The 16,254-nt window shown below is 47.2% G+C and overlaps 1 protein-coding gene across 1 annotated transcript in view; it reads left to right on the forward strand.

Moving 5' to 3' along the window:
- Nucleotides 1-483: 483 nt before the first annotated feature.
- Nucleotides 484-16,254, forward strand: part of GTF2F2 (general transcription factor IIF subunit 2) — a 68,529-nt gene continuing 52,758 nt past the window's right edge. The window contains exons 1-4 of the mRNA XM_081861046.1: nt 484-669; nt 7,549-7,622; nt 11,418-11,436; nt 13,252-13,396. Of these exons, the coding sequence (XP_081717172.1) occupies nt 604-669; nt 7,549-7,622; nt 11,418-11,436; nt 13,252-13,396 (304 nt within the window). The 5' untranslated portion in view covers nt 484-603. The remainder of the gene's footprint in view (nt 670-7,548; nt 7,623-11,417; nt 11,437-13,251; nt 13,397-16,254) is intronic.

Here is a 16,254-nt window from a genome sequence, read left to right on the forward strand (position 1 = left end):
GAGTCCCTAAAACAAATTTTATTTTATTTTATTTTATTTTATTTTATTTTTATTTTATTATTTTTATTTATTTTTATTATTTTATCCTAGGAAGAGCAGTTTTCTTTAGAGTCCCTAAAACAATTTTTATTTTATTTTATTTTATTTTATTTTTATTTTATTTTATTTTATTTTATTTTATTTTTTATTTTTATTTTATTATTTTTATTTATTTTTATTATTTTATCCTAGGAAGAGCAGTTTTCTTTAGAGTCCCTAAAACAATTTTTATTTTATTTTATTTTATTTTATTTTATTTTATTTTATTTTATTTTATTTTATTTTATTTTATTTTATTTACAATGCAATACAACGCTATTTGCATTTCTAGTCTTCTCCCCCCAGTGGGCGGAGCTTGACGCGGGCCAGTCCCCGCCCCTCGGGTGACGTCGACGCGCGCGTTCGGCCGGCGAGGCGTTCGCGCAGCGTGCACGAAAAAGGGGGGCGGGCGCCGGGAAGCGGCCGCCGTCCCGAGGACTTTTAGCCTCTGCGGGCTTCCGTAGCTGCGAGTGCGCCGCCGGTTCCTGCCGTTTCCCCTCACGGCGCTCTCGCTGCGAGGCCGCCATGAGCGACAAGGGGGAGCTGGACCTGGCCGGGGCCAAGCAGAACACGGGCATGTGGCTCGTCAAGGTGAGCCCCGGCTATTGCTACGGACACCAGGTTATTCACCTCAGAGGGTCGCCCTCAGAAACGGCCCCGCCCCCCATACGAAAACTGAGGGAAACAGGGAGGTTTAAAGCGCCACCGGCCTTCTCAGGGGCATCAGGCCCACGACCCCCCCCCCTCTGACGAACGGAGCTTGGGGGGCCGGGGGGGGGAAGAGGGCGTCTGCTGGTTGACGACCCCGCTCCCTCATAGAATTGCAGAGATGGAAGGGACCCCGGGGGTCATCTAGCCCAACCCCCTGCAACTCGGGGGTCTCAACTAGATCTCTCTCCCCCCCCCCACCTATCATCCAGCCTCAGCTTAAAAACCCACCAAGGAAAGAGACTCCTGCCACCTCCCGAGGGAGCCAGTTAGCGTCAGAAAGCTCCTCCTGATGTTTAGTCGGAATAATAATATAATAGTCCAGGGCAGCTGTTTACCAGCTCCACCTGGTACGCAGGCTGAGACCCTCCCTGCCCGTGGACTGTCTCGCCAGAGTGGTGCATGCTCTGGTTATCTCCCGCTTGGACTACTGCCATGCACTCTACGTGGGGCTACCTTTGAAGGTGACTCGGAAACTACAACTAATCCAGAATGCGGCAGCTAGACTGGTGACTGGGGGCGGCCGCCAAGACCACATAACACCGGTCTTGAAAGACCTACATTGGCTCCCAGTACGTTTCCGAGCACAATTCAAAGTGTTGGTGTTGACCTTTAAAGCCCTAAACGGCCTCGGTCCAGTATACCTGAAGGAGCGTCTCCACCCCCATCGTTCTGCCCGGATGCCGAGGTCCAGCGCCGAGGGCCTTCTGGCGGTTCCCTCATTGCGAGAAGCAAAGCTACAGGGAACCAGGCAGAGGGCCTTCTCGGTAGTGGCGCCTGCCCTGTGGAACGCCCTCCCATCAGATCTCAAAGAGATAAACAACTACCTGACATTCAGAAGACATCTTAAGGCAGCCCTGTTCAGGGAAGCTTTTAACGTGTGATTTTACTGTATCTTTGGTTTCTATGGAAGCCGCCCAGAGTGGCTGGGGAGGCCCAGCCAGATGGGCGAGGTATAAATAATGTATTATTATTATTATTATTATTATTTATTATTATTATGAGAGGTGGCCATCCAGCCTCAGCTTAAAAACCCACCAAGGAAAGAGACTCCTGCCACCTCCCGAGGGAGCCAGTTAGAGTCAGAAAGCTCCTCCTGATGTTTAGTCGCAATAATAATATAATAGTAATTTATTACAGTGATACCTTGGGTTACATACACTTCAGGTTACAGACTCCGCTAACCCAGAAATAGTGCTTTGCTTCAGGATGAGAACAGAAATCGCGTGGTGGCAGCAGGAGGCCCCATTAGCTAAAGTTCAGGTTAAGAACAGTTTCAGGTTAAGTATGAACCTCCGGAACGAATTAAGTACTTAACCCGAGGTACCACTGTATTTATACCCCGCCCATCTGGCTGGGTTTCCCCAGCCACTTTGGGCGGTTCCCAACAGAATATTAAAAACATGATAAAACATCAAACTTTAAAAACTTTCCTAAACAGGGCTGCCTTCAGAAGTCTTCTAAAAGTCAGATAGTTGTTTATTTCCTTGACATCTAATAGGAGGGCGTTCCACAGGGCGGGCGCCACTACCGAGAAGGCCCTCTGCCTGGTTCCCTGTAACCTCACTTCTCGCAATGAGGGAACCGCCAGAAGGCCCTTGGCGCTAGACCTCAGTGTTCCAACTTGAAGCCAGTGGCTCGAGTCCTACTCTCCTCTGGAGCAGGAGGAAACAAGCTTACCCCATCTTCCATTCGGCAGCCCTTTAGATATTTGAAGATGGCTGTCACATCTCCTTTCAGTCTCCTCTTTATCAAGCTAAACATACCCAACTCCTTCAACTGTTCGTCTTAAGCAGGGGTCAGCAAACTTACTGTGCCTTGGGCCGGTGTTTCCAACGCCGATCACGCGGCGGGCCAGAGGACACAATTCAAAGTGTTGGTGCTGAGCTTTAAAGCCCTAAACGGCCTCGGTCCAGTATATCTGAAGGAGCGTCTCCTCCCCCACCGTTCTGCCCGGACACTGAGGTCCAGCTCCGAGGGCCTTCTGGCGGTTCCCTCACTGCGAGAGGCCAAGTTACAGGGAACCAGGCAGAGGGCCTTCTCGGTAGTGGCGCCCGCCCTGTGGAACGCCCTCCCATCAGATGTCAAAGCGATAAACATCTACCTGACATTCAGAAGACATCTGAAGGCAGCCCTGTTCAGGGAAGTTTTTAATATGTGACATTTTAGTGTATCTTTCATCTTTGTTGGAAGCCGCCCAGAGTGGCTGGGGAAACCCAGCCAGATGGGCGGGGTACAAATAATAAATTATTATTATTATTATTATTATTATTATTATTATTATTATTATGCCCATACGCATGTGCACACACTATTTCCGGCGCACTTCCGGGTCGGAGGAGACCAGAAATAGCTTGCGTGCATGTGCACGGGCCTCCTCTGACCCGGATGTGTACCGGAAATAACGCTTGCGCATGCACAAATAACGCTTGCACATGCGCACAAGCTATTTCTGGTGCTCCTCCGATCCAGAAGTGAGCAGCCACACAGCGCAGCGTCGGTAAGAGCGGGTGGGGGCAGCAGGCGGCAGGGGTTGCCGCGGGCCGGATAAACGAGTCCCTCAGGCCTTATCCAGGCCTTAGTTTGTGGACCCCTGCTCTTCAGGCTTGGTTTCCAGACCCTTGATCATCTTGCTCATCCTCCTCTGCACATGTTCCAGTTTTTCAATATACTTCTGAAACTGTGGTGCCCAGAATTGGACACAGTATTATAGTTGTGGTCTGATCAAAGTGAAATAGAGCAGTGCTGTTACTTCATCAGGACACTATTCTGTTGATGCAGCCTAGAATATCATTAGCTTTTTTTTATTGCTGCATCACACTGTTGTGTGATGCTGACTCATGTTCAGCTTGTGGTATGCTAAGACATCTACATCCTTTTCACAAGCACTGCTTACAACCCAGGTGAACCCCATCTTATATTTGTGCAGCTGGTTATTCCTGTGTAGGTGTAGAACCTGACATTTGTCCCTGTTGAAATTCAGTTTGTTTGGGCCCAGTTCTCAAATCTGTTAAGGTCATCTTGAATCCCAATTCTGTCTTCTGAACCTTTAGCTGCCCCTCCCAGTTTTGTCTCATCTGCAAATCTGATGAGCATCCGCTCAGTTCTGTCATCCAATACAGTCATAGAGATGTTGAACAACAGGCCCAGGACAGAACGCTGCAGCACTCCACTTGTCAATTTTTACCAGGATGACGAGGAACTACAGTGGTACCTCGGTTTCAGTACTTAATTCGTTCTGGAGGTCCGTTCTTAACCTGAAACTGTTCTTAATCTGAAGCACCACTTTAGCTAATGGGGCCTCCTGCTTCCACTGCGCCGTCGGAGCACGATTTCTGTTCTCATCCTGAAGCAAAGTTCTTAACCCGAGGTACTATTTCTGGGTTAGCGGAGTCTGTAACCTGAAGTGTATGTAACCCGAGGTACCACTGTATTAGTGAGCACTCTTTGGGTTCAGTCAGTCAACCAGCTACAGATTCACCTAACAGTTACCTTGTCTAGCCCACATTTTATCAGCTACCTCGCAATAATATAATGTCAAAAGTCTTACTGAAGACAAGATATACTACATCCACAGCATCCCCCTGATCCACCAAACTTGCAACTGTATTTAAAAAAAAATGAGATTCTACTGGCATGACATGTTTTTGAGAAATCCATACTGGATTCTTAGTAATCACAGCATCCTTTTCTAAGGGCTCACAGACCAACAGTTGAATTATCTGTTCTAGGGTCTTTCCTAGTATCAGCGTCAAGCTCACCAGTCAGTAGTTACCTGGGTCTTCATTTTCTCCCCTTTTGAAGATGGGGACAACAGTTGCCTGCCTCCAGTCTGCAGGGTCCTCACTAGGACTGGATGATAGCAGCTTTCCAACATTGTGATGTATCACCAGCAAACCGTCATGATATAGCGATACATTGCAATGTTGAAAAGCGGAGGAAGGAAGAAGCTACACTGGGCCCAGCTCCACAAGGTGCCAGGTTGAAACTACCTCAGCTCACTTGGCAGGAACAGCGGCAGTTTCACCCCAGCACCTTGGAGGGCCATGGCCAATGGAGTTTGTTCCTCCACACGCCGGGTGCTGGTGGCAGAGGGTGTCCCCCCACTGTCAGTGCCCGACGCGCCAAGGAAAAAACATGCTTCATCGTCCACAGTGCCTTCGGGGCCAGGGCTCTTGTGGGGTGCCTCTCCCCATTCTTTTAATATCTATATGAATCTGTTGGGAGGAATCAGTGGGTTGGGCTGGTTGTTCACCAATATGTGGATAATACTCATCTCTACCCATTGTTTAAATTGGAATCAATGAAGGCATTGAACATCTTGTGTGAGTGTCTGGAGGCAGTTGAAGGATGTATGGCGGTTAACGGATTGAGGTTGAATCCTAACAAGACAGAAATACTGTTTCTGGAGTACAGGGGGTGAGTGGGTGTGGGGGACTCCTGGGTTTTGAATGGGTAACTGCCTCTGAAGGACAAGATGTGCAGCTTTGGGGTCATTTTGGACTCACAGCTGTTCATGGAGGCAGAAGTTAATTCTGTGTCCTGAGTGGTTATTTACCAGCTCCATATGGTATGCCAGCTGAGACCCTACCTGCCTGCACATTGTCTTGCCAGAGTGGTGCATGTTCTGGTTATCTCCTGCTTGGACTACTGCAATGTGCTCTGCGTGGGGCTACCTTTGAAGGTGACTTGGAAGCTACAGCTAATCCAGAATGTGGCTGTCAGATTGGTGACTATGAGTGGCCACCGAGACCATATAACACTGGTCCTGAAAGGCCTACATTGACTCCCAGTATGCTTCCAAGCGCAAATGACTTTGGTCCTGTATACCTGAAGGAGTGTCTCCACCTGCATTGTTCAGTCTGGACACTGAGGCCCAGTTCTGACTGCTCTCACTGCAAGAAGTGAAGTTGCAGGGAACCAGGCAGAGGTCCTTGGTAGCGGTGCCCACTCTGTGGTGCACTCTCCCATCAGATGTCAAAGAGATAACAATTATACAACCTTCTGTAGACATCTGAAGGCAGCCTAGTATTGGGAAGCTTTTAATATCTGGGTGGAAGGAACGGCAGAATGGGGAGGCCAGGCAGGCCTGCCATAGCAGACAACCATATGCAGCAGCTTGTAGAAATCGTACTCCAAGGGTGCAGTCCTGGCTGCAGGAGTGTTTCACCAGCATTTTCTGCAAAGAATGCATTGACAAAGCAGCACCAGCAGAATTGAAGCCTCCTGCTCTCTGCAGTGTAGTCAGACAAAGAGGATAGGAGAGGCAGCGTCTGCTTGCCCGGCCCTTTTCCTGACTAGATAGGTTTTATAAATCCCTACATAAGCCACACTCCCAAATTGATTTGAGCCTCTATCTGGGTCAGGTGTTCCCCTGGTCACTGTGTCCGTGGGTTGATGTGCACATGGAGGCTGAACTCACCTCCCTGCCTCATTTCGGCAATGGGAGCCAGGTTCTGTTAGTTTTCTCTTTTACTGAAGTGTGGTGATTGAATTAGTGGGTAAGGGGGAGCTATCGTGGCCTCCTTGCCACTGGTTTTCCTGCCCTCCTTATCCGTCACCACAGCACCTGATAGAACTGCTTTTTGAGGGTCTGCTTTTTTGTGCTGGGGGAAGGAGAAGCCTGGATGGGTAGGAGAAAGTGTGCAGACACATGCATGGCAGAAGGCTTTTTAGCCTCTTCTGAGGACAAAAAAATGGGAATAGGTGGTGGTGGTGGGGAGAAATGAATTGAGAGCATGGCCAATGAGGCTTTTCTGCGCTGTTAAGAAGCTCCTGGGAGAGAGAATTTAAAGGGGAGGAGGAAAGTGAGAGTGAGTGAGTGAGTGAATATGGGAGGGAGCATACCTGGCCAGGGCAACCCTCCCCGTGTGCTTTGCTTTCTTTTTTGGATTATGAAGGTTCTTGGCTATGGACTTGGATTACTTGTGTGCTAAACTCCTCTGTTTGCTCCTTTTAAAAAACTTAATTTCCAACTTTCTATACTCCCATCAAAGAAAAAACAACAACAAAGCAAACCTAGGTGAATTTTCGAAGAACTTCCTCTGGCAGTCTTTCTCTCACCACTTGCACTTTCCTTTGTCTTCATGTCTCTCCCATCATCAATCTTTGGTCCTAAACATTCTTTTTCTTTTTTACCGGGTTTGTAAATTAGGGTGATGGTTGGGAAGAGAGAATAGATCAAGCTTGGCAGAACAGAACTTAGCCCATGTTTCTAAACAAATTTGGTAGTGTAGTGGGAATATGCTATAGTATTATGGAAAAATAATGAATTATATCAATTTCAGGGAAAAGATACAAAGATGGGATTTATTTAATTTAAAAAAACCTTTATTAATTTCTGCAGTGTTAGTAGTCTGTAGACAAATGTATTATGTTTGAAAACTCTCTTACTACTTGTGTGCCAATCATTATAATGTTAATAAAAAGTAAAGGTGATGCATATCCTGTTCTCCCTCTTGTAATTCATTTTAAAACAATAGTGCTACAAATTGTGATCAGTGCTTTGTTTGATTTGTAATTATATTGTTTGAAATTCATGAATATGATTATATTGTAATGCTAATGTTCTCTTTTTTCTTTACTGCTTAAGAAAGCAAGCTATAAGATATTTTGATTTAGTGTTGCTTTCTTCTACATCCTGAAATATATAGTTCTTCCTGTCTCAGGATTTAAAGAGTGGGGGAAGAGAGAGAAAATTAAAGTACATGTTTCTTTTCTGTACTCACTGGATTTTATTTTATTTTGTTGCCTTTTTTATAGGTTCCAAAATACTTATCACAACAGTGGAATAAAGCTTCAGGAAGAGGTGAAGTTGGGAAGCTAAGAATTGCCAAGTAAGAGTGCTTATATTTTGCATTCAGGTTTTTTTTGTTTGGGTAGTGGATGGGGTAGGGTGGAGAAGGAACCTTTTTGGCTTACAGTTTTTTTCTTATTTGAGACACATCTGATAGTATAGTTGCTCTTGCTCCTGAATCATCATAATTGTGTGTGATACTCGGGCACCGCTTTGCAATAACACAGTCTGGCTCTAAATACAGCCTTTGAGATGAGGCATTTTAATATGCCCTGTGAGGCCTAGAATCTTGCCCATATAAGCCAGGCGCTGGTTTTTATATTTCTGCCTTTCCATTTGGCTCTGGATATGGTCCTTTTGGAGAAATTGCATACTTCAGATGTACAAATGAACGGCAGTATCGAGAGGGAATATTTGATCTTGCTTTGAGAGATCACTGACCCCACAGAGTTATAATAGGCTCCCCCCCAACTTCATATAACAGAACAGTTCCCTAAACTAATAACGCGGCTTGATTCCTTCAATAAATATGAATGTGCAACTTCCCAAGCAAACAGAAAGTAAGACATTGACATATCCTCAAATTATTTTTTTATTTATATCCCATCGTTCCTCAAAGGAGCCTAGGGTGGCATTCATAGTTCTCCTCCCCATTTTATCCTCACAACCACTCTGTGAGGTAGGTTAGACCAGTGTTTCCCAACCGGTGTTCCGCGGCACACTAGTGTGCCGCGGGACGTCGGCTGGTGTGCCATGGGAGGGAGGCGGGCGAGTCGGGCGGCGAGAGGCGGGGCGGCGGCGGCGAGCACACGCGGGGCGGGGAGCGAGCTCCCTCCCACATCCCATCGCCCCGTGCTCCGCGCTGGTGTCCGCAAGCCTTGCGCACCCGGGGGATCTCCCGCCGGGAGCGCAAGGCTTGCGGGCAGCAGCCTGCAGCGCGGAGCACGGGGCGCCCTCCGGAGGACGCCCCGTGCTCCGCGCTGGTGTCCGCAAGCCTTGCGCACCCAGGGGATCTCCCCCCGGGAGCGCAAGGCTTGCGGGCAGCAGCCTGCAGCGCGGAGCACGGGGCGCCCTCCGGAGGACGCCCCGTGCTCCACGCAGGTGTCCGCAAGCCTTGCGCACCCGGGGGATCTCCCCCCGGGAGCGCAAGGCTTGCGGGCAGCAGCCTGCAGCGCGGAGCACGGGGCGCCCTCCGGAGGACGCCCCGTGCTCCGCGCTGGTGTCCGCAAGCCTTGCGCTCCCGGGGGGAGATCCCCCGGGTGCGCAAGGCTTGCGGACACCTGCGTGGAGCACGGGGCGTCCTCTGGAGGGCGCCCCGTGCTCCGCGCTGGTGTCGGCCAGCCTTGCGCACCCGGGGGATCTCCCCCCGGGAGCGCAAGGCTTGCGGGCAGCAGCCTGCAGCGCGGAGCACGGGGCGCCCTCCAGAGGACGCCCCGTGCTCCGCGCTGGTGTCCGCAAGCCTTGAGCACCCGGGGGATCTCCCCCCGGGAGCGAAAGGCTTGCGGGCAGCAGCCTGCAGCGCGGAGCACGGGGCGCCCTCCAGAGGACGCCCCGTGCTCCGCGCTGGTGTCGGCCAGCCTTGCGCACCCGGGGGATCTCCCCCCGGGAGCGCAAGGTTTGCGGGCAGCAGCCTGCAGCGCGGAGCACGGGGCGCCCTTCGGAGGACGCCCCGTGCTCCGCGCTCGTGTTGGCAAGCCTTGCGCACCCGGGGGGCGCATGGGGCGCCCTGAAACAGAGGGTTCCCCATGCTGCGCACTGTAGCCTGCCGCCGGACGCGCGGGGCGCCCTGAAGCAGAGCGCCCCTCGCGCCAGGCAGACATGGGCCAGCCCCACAAGCTCGGGGGACAGCGGGGAGGTGCAGCACCGCCATCCCACTGTTCCCCGACCTGGTTTTTTTGGGGGGAAATAAAGGAAAAAAAATTTTCCTTTATTTCCCCCCTCAAAAAAGTAGGTGCGTCCTATGGGACGGAGCGTCCTATGGGACGAAAAATACGGTACTTACTATTTCATAATAAAGTAATTATAAAATACTTTCTTTGTGTTTATTTGATTCCTATTAAAGAGAGTTACTTTATATATAGTCAATATAGGCACAGAGTTAATTTTTTAAACATTTTCTAATGGTGGTGTGCCTCGAGATTTTTTTCATGAAACAAGTGTGCCTTTGCCCAAAAAAGGTTGGGAAACACTGGGTTAGACTGAGGGTGGGTGAGTGAGTGAGTGAGTGAGAGTGAGCTTCATGGCTACCAGGAGATTTGAAGCCTGCCCCCCACCCCCCCGTCTTAGTCCAGCAATCTAACTGCTATACCACTCTGGCTCTCATCTTTCCTTGAAGCTAAATATTCCTGGTTCTTTGCTCTGATGTCACATGTCTTACATTTCACACATTTTATCCGTTTTGAACACTCTGAATCCTTTCTGGTTTGAATCCATCTTACTTCGAACACAGTGACCAAAATTGGACAGGGTTGTTCTATACGGTGCTGAGTGGGACACACCGATTGCATTCTTTTTCAGCGTGTAAGTCTTTGGGTCACCCCCCCTTTTTTGTAACCATCATGGTGCTGATTTAGATTCTGACAATAGTCTAGTTGCAAGTCCATCTCAATTACCAAAGCCTAGCCAGTCTCCTAGTCTCATTCCCTTGAATCCAAATGGGTTCTGTGTGAACTGAAATTCTGGGTGAACTTAAGGGTGAGTCCTCTTCTTGCTGCGACTTCTCTCACTGCACGTGAGAGTGCCCCAGTCATCAGGAGCAGATTTAGTGGGAGGGAGCAAGGCGATGCAAAGAGAATAGGAAAGCCAAAAAACTCCAGTTCTGTGGTGAAACTATTTTCTGCACATGGAACTGGAGCCCAAACCATCTACAGTGGTGCCCCGCAAGACGAACGCCTTGCAAGATGGAAAACCCGCTAGACGAAAGGGTTTTCCGTTTTGGAGGCGCTTCGCAAAACGAATTTCCCTATGGGCTTGCTTCGCAAGACGAAAATGTCTTGCGAGTTCCTGCGGGGTTTCCCCCCCCCCTTTTCCTAAGCCCTAAGCCGCTTATCAGCTGATCTGCTAAAAGCCGCTAAACCGCTAATAGCGCTAATCCGCTAAGCTGTCAATGGGCTTGCTTCGCAAGACGAAAAAACCGCTATACGAAGAGCCTCACAGGACGGATTAATTTCGTCTTGCGAGGCACCACTGTGTAGCAGGCACATCCAACTCCCAAGAGACAGCAATCTATTAGTATAAAAAGACTGGCAGTGATCTACCCATTGTCACTGAGAGCGGAGGAGGGTGGGTGAATTGCACAGAATATTTTAGCTTTCCCCCCGTAACTTTTTGGACACGATAAGGATCCTGCGATCTACCACAATCAGCCGGGGATCTACCGGTAGATCACAATCTACTGGTTGGACATCCCTGATCTATAGCATTGAAATACATGTGTGCATTTGTCCTACCTATTGCATCCTTAAGAGGCCTTTCGTTATTTCCCTCCAGGCTTATTGCCTCTGCTGATGCCCTGATGTGAAGGTCTTTCAGTTCCTTAGCTGGGTACAGGCTCAGAGCGTGTGAATTCTGGCTGTCCCAATTCGGGACTCGCTGGCTCAAGGGTTGCTGGTTGGATGGACTGCCTCTAGTGCTGCTGGTATCACAGAACTGGTTGGTTTCTCTTTGTTGGAGTTGAAACCTAGGCAGCAGACGGAGGGGAGAGCCCTGAAAATACCACAATGATTCCCCAGTTATATAGCATTTAGATTCCTCAGGAGGGATTTGTTTTTATTCCTTGTACTCCAGTAGTTATAAGAAATAATTAAAATGCTGTATCCTTTTGCTTTTTTCCTAGGAATCAAGGAAGAACAGAAGTAAGTAGATAAAATACAAAAATTATGAAAGTATATTTTGTATTGGAGTATATTGGAATAGGTGGGTTACATATTTTTATGTTCTGTGTTGTATTCCATCTAACAGTATAATCCTTTTCTGAGAAGGTACATGTTATCTTTTCTGTTTCACACTTGTGAAACTTAAATATAATTGCTAAATAAACTAACATTTATTAATTCCCTTTAACAGAGCTTGTGTGAAAGCTAGAGATTGGGGTGCTTAACCCTTTTGTTTATTCCTTTTTCCCTCCTATAAAAAGTATCTAAGACACCATTTTAATGTTTAAATAACAGTAACTCTTATCTACTGTGTCCTTGCACTTGTTAGATTAAGTGCATATGTACAAGGCAGGCAGGTATTACTTATGTTACTAATGTATTACATAAATTTATCACTAAGACTAAAACTCTTGCAGACTCTGACTAACTCTAAGGCAAACAGCAGCAGAACAGAACAGACCCCCTGCTCAGCTGCTCTAACAGCACAAAAAGACTGTTATTAAAGATTGTTATTAACTGACATAACTGTACTAGCTTACACAGCTGTCTCAGGCACAAGGTATATGTTCTCACAAGATTCTTTCTTAGAGTGTTGCAGTCCTTGTGAGTATTCACCCATTACATAGCATCTTGGATGCTCATGTCTCACTGCAAACCCTACTCAAATCCAGAGTGGAGTCCCTAGGCATCTTGTACTTTTCCTTCTGGCAACTCCTGCAGCCAAGCTGGTGTCAAATGTAGTCCAAAGGAAAGCAAAGTAGTACAGTGGTGCCCCGCAAGACGAATGCCTCGCAAGACGAAAAACCCGCTAGACAAAAGGGTTTTCCGTTTTTCGAGGTGCTTCGCGAGACAAATTTCCCTATGGGCTTGCTTCGCAAGACGAAAACGTCTTGCGAGTCTTGCGAGTTTTTTCCGCTCCCCCCTTTTTCTAAGCCGCTAATCCGCTAGGCCGCTAATAGGGTTGCTTCGCAAGACGAAAAAACCGCAAGACGAAGAAACTCGCGGAACGAATTATTTTCGTCTTGCGAGGCACCACTATATATCAGCAAGATTGAGGGGGAGCTGGGGAAACCCAGCCAGATAGGTGGGTTTCTCCCGATATGCCCCATGGAGGACCTTAAGGTCCATAAATAGCAACACCCTAGTGGTCCCGGGCCCTAAGGAAGTTAGATTAGCTTCAACCAGAACCAGGGCCTTTTCAACACTGACTCCAGCGTGATGGAACGCTCTGTCTCATGGGACCAGGGTTCTGCGGCATCTGATTTCTTTCCGCAGGGTCTGTAAGACAGAGTTGTTCCGCCTGGCCTTTGGCTTGGAGCCAATTTGATTCCCTCCCCCTCTTTCTTTTCCTTTCTCCTCCTGTGATGAGGCTGCATTTTAATATTTTAATGTTGTATTTTAATTTTGTTTTTAAGTTGTATTCATTCAACTTGTTTTTATTATTGCTTGTTAGCCGCCCTGAGCCTGGCCTTGGCTGGGGAGGGCGGGGTATAAATTATTATTATTATTATTATTATTATTATTATTATTATTATTATTAATGATAAATTGTTGTTGTTGTCTGGGCAGCCAAGGACTTCCATATATACAGGCTTGTGCCCTGGAGAGGTTATGTCGGTGCTGGTAATGCAGTAAAAACAATGCAGGAAGCAGCACTTTACTCCTGATGGCACACTCTTCCTTTATCTCTCTCGAGAGACTGATGCCAACAACATTGAACAATGAATTAATTTTCCAAAGCAGTCGACAATTCCTTTTCCATAAGAAATACTTATTGCAATGTTTGGTTTTCAGGTATCTTTCACTTTGAATGAGGATCTTGCCAACATTGATGATATTGGTGGGAAGCCAACTTCCATCAGTGCACCCAGAGAACACCCTTTTCTTTTACAAAGTGTTGGAGGACAGATGTTAACGGTGTTTACAGAGAGTTCACTGGGTAAGTTGGAGGAAAACGGATAGCTAACTAAACTTTTGCAAAATGAGAGGTGTTTGCTAAATTGAACGTCTACATCCAGTTTTTTTTGAGATGGTTTCTTTGGTTTGGACTTTTTCTGTTTTGATTCTTGTGGTGTAGCATAAACAATTAGTATGGAACAAAATGGTGGCAATTGCCAGAATTCTAAAATTTTAGACTCTGAACGTTTTTGTAGGCAGATTCTTTTGTATTAAAAGGTCATAAGAACATAAGAAGAGCCGGCTGAATTAGGCAAATGGTCTATCTAGCCCAGTATCCTGTTCTCATGGTGGCCCATCAGATCATAGAACTGTGGAGTTGAAAGGGATCCAGAGGGTCATGCATACAGGAATTTCAACTAAAGCATCGATGGCAGAGGCCCATCCAACCTCTGCTAAAAGCCTCCAAGGAAGGAGAGTCCACAACCTGCTGAGGGAGTCTTTTCTACTGTTGAACAGCTCTTATAGCTTGACTGCTGTAATTTGCTCTATGCAGGGCTGCCCTTGAAGCTGTCCCAGAAACTCCAGCGGGTGCAGAATGCTGCAGCGAGGCTCCTCACGGGGTCTCTGCCATGGGAGCATATTCACCCAGTGCTTTTCCAGCTGCACTGGCTCCCAGTGGAGTACAGGGTCAGATTTAAGATGCTGCTTTTGACCTTTAAAGCCCTTCACGGCCTAGGACCCTCGTACGTACGGGACCGCCTCTCCCGGTATGCCCCACAGAGAGCCTCAAGGTCCATAAATAGCAACACCCTAGTGGTCCCGGGCCCTAAGGAAGTTAGATTGGCTTCAACCAGAGCCAGGGCCTTTTCAACAGTGGCTGGTGGAACACTCTGCCTCATGAGACCAGGGCCCTGCAGGATCTGATTTCTTTCTGCAGGGCTTGTAAGACAGAGTTGTTCCGCTTGGCCTTTGGCTTGGAGCTAATTTGATTCCCTCCCTCCCTCCCTCTCTTTCTTTTTTCTTTTCCTTTCTCCCCCTGCGATGAGGCTACATTTTAATATTTTAATGTTTCAATATTTTAATGTTGTATTTTAATTTTGTTTTTAAGTTGTAATCATTCAACTTGTTTTTATTATTGCTTGTTAGCTGCCCTGAGCCCAGCCTTGGCTGGGGAGGGCGGGGTATAAATAAAAATTATTATTATTATTATTGTTATTATTATTATTATTACTGTCAGAAAGTTCTCCTTGATGTTTTCTCAGAATCTCTTTTCTTGTAACTTGAGGCCATTGGTTCGAATCCTACCATTGGGAGCAGGAGAAAACAGTCTTTCTCCATTAAAAAAGAAGAAGCTCCTTAAGCTTTTTGAAATTGGGCTTCCTAAAGTCCAGAGTACATGTGTGACTCCACTCAGCTTTCCCTTGCCTCTACATCCCAGGAGGACATGATCACTTCCCCCCAAATTTCCCAGTACAGTGGTGCCTCGCAAGACGAAATTAATCTGTTCCGTGAGTCTCTTCATATAGCGTTTTTTTCGTCTTGCGAAGCAAGCCCATTGACAGCTTAGCGGATTAGCGCTATTAGCGGTTTAGCGGCTTTTAGTGGCTTATCAGCTTAGCGGATCAGCTGATAAGCGGCTTAGCTCCTTAGAAAAAAGGGGGGGAGGGGAAAAAACCCGCAGGAACTTGCAAGACATTTTCGTCTTGCGAAGCAAGCCCATAGGGAAATTCGTTTTGCGAAGCGCCTCCAAAACGGAAAACCCTTTCGTCTAGCGGGTTTTCCGTCTTGCGAGGCGTTCGTCTTGCGGGGCACCACTGTACTTCCACTTTGTTGATCAGTTCTTCCCTATTGGTGAGGACCAGGTCCAAGACAGATGATCCCCTTGTTGCTTCTTCCACTTTTTCAGAAGCAAAATGTGGGAGGCAATGGAGGAATTGGTTGGACCTTTCTCTGAAATCATTGGCTTGGAATGTAGCAAATGGGTTATCGGCATACTCATTCATGATCAGTAGCCTTGGATGGGAAGAGGCCAGGTCTAGTATGGACAGTGGGTGGAAGAATCGAACCCTGATTATCGAACATAAGTTATGAGAAGGAGTCATATAAAATGTTTCTGTTTCTTCGAAGCCTTTGGTGCCTAATACCCCCTCCCATGTGTGGTGCCATTTGGCTATCAATTCCAAGCATTTGATTCAAGGTAATATACAGTATATAGAATCATAGAATCATAGAGTTGGAAGAGACCACAAGGGCCATCGAGTCCAACCCCCTGCCAAGCAGGAAACACCATCAGAGCACTCCTGACATATGGTTATCAAGCCTCTGCTTAAAGACCTCCAAAGAAGGAGACTCCACCACACTCCTTGGCAGCAAATTCCACAGTCGAACAGCTCTTACTGTCAGAAAGTTCTTCCTAATATTTCGGTGGAATTTTCTTTCTTGTAATTTGGATCCATTGCTCCGTGTCCGCTTCTCTGGAGCAGCAGAAAACAACCTTTCTCCCTCCTCTATGTGACATCCTTTTATATATTTGAACATGGCTATCATATCACCCCTTAACCTCTTCTTCTATGTGGGGCTACCTTTGATAGCTAGATTGTTAATAGGGACCAGATGCTTTGGCCTTATTATTCTGATCCTTGCCTGCCTCTACAGACTTTGATTTGATTTATTTATATGGTTGATTTTAAATTTGACTGTTGTCTATTGTTCTCAGAGCTGGAATATCTCTTTAAAAGGGGGGTGCTGCTTAGTTGGCTAGTAAATGTGAGCCCTAGTTATTTGACTTTGCTGAGCTATTTTTTGTTGTTGTTTGTGCATGAAATATAAACTACATTTTGTTCTGTAAGCATCGCCATATGTACATAGCTGGTTGCCATGCAACAGTGCAATTTGTGC

This window comes from Podarcis erhardii (genome assembly GCF_964252035.2).
Source record: "Podarcis erhardii genome assembly, chromosome: 5".
NCBI classification, from domain to species: domain Eukaryota; kingdom Metazoa; phylum Chordata; class Lepidosauria; order Squamata; family Lacertidae; genus Podarcis; species Podarcis erhardii.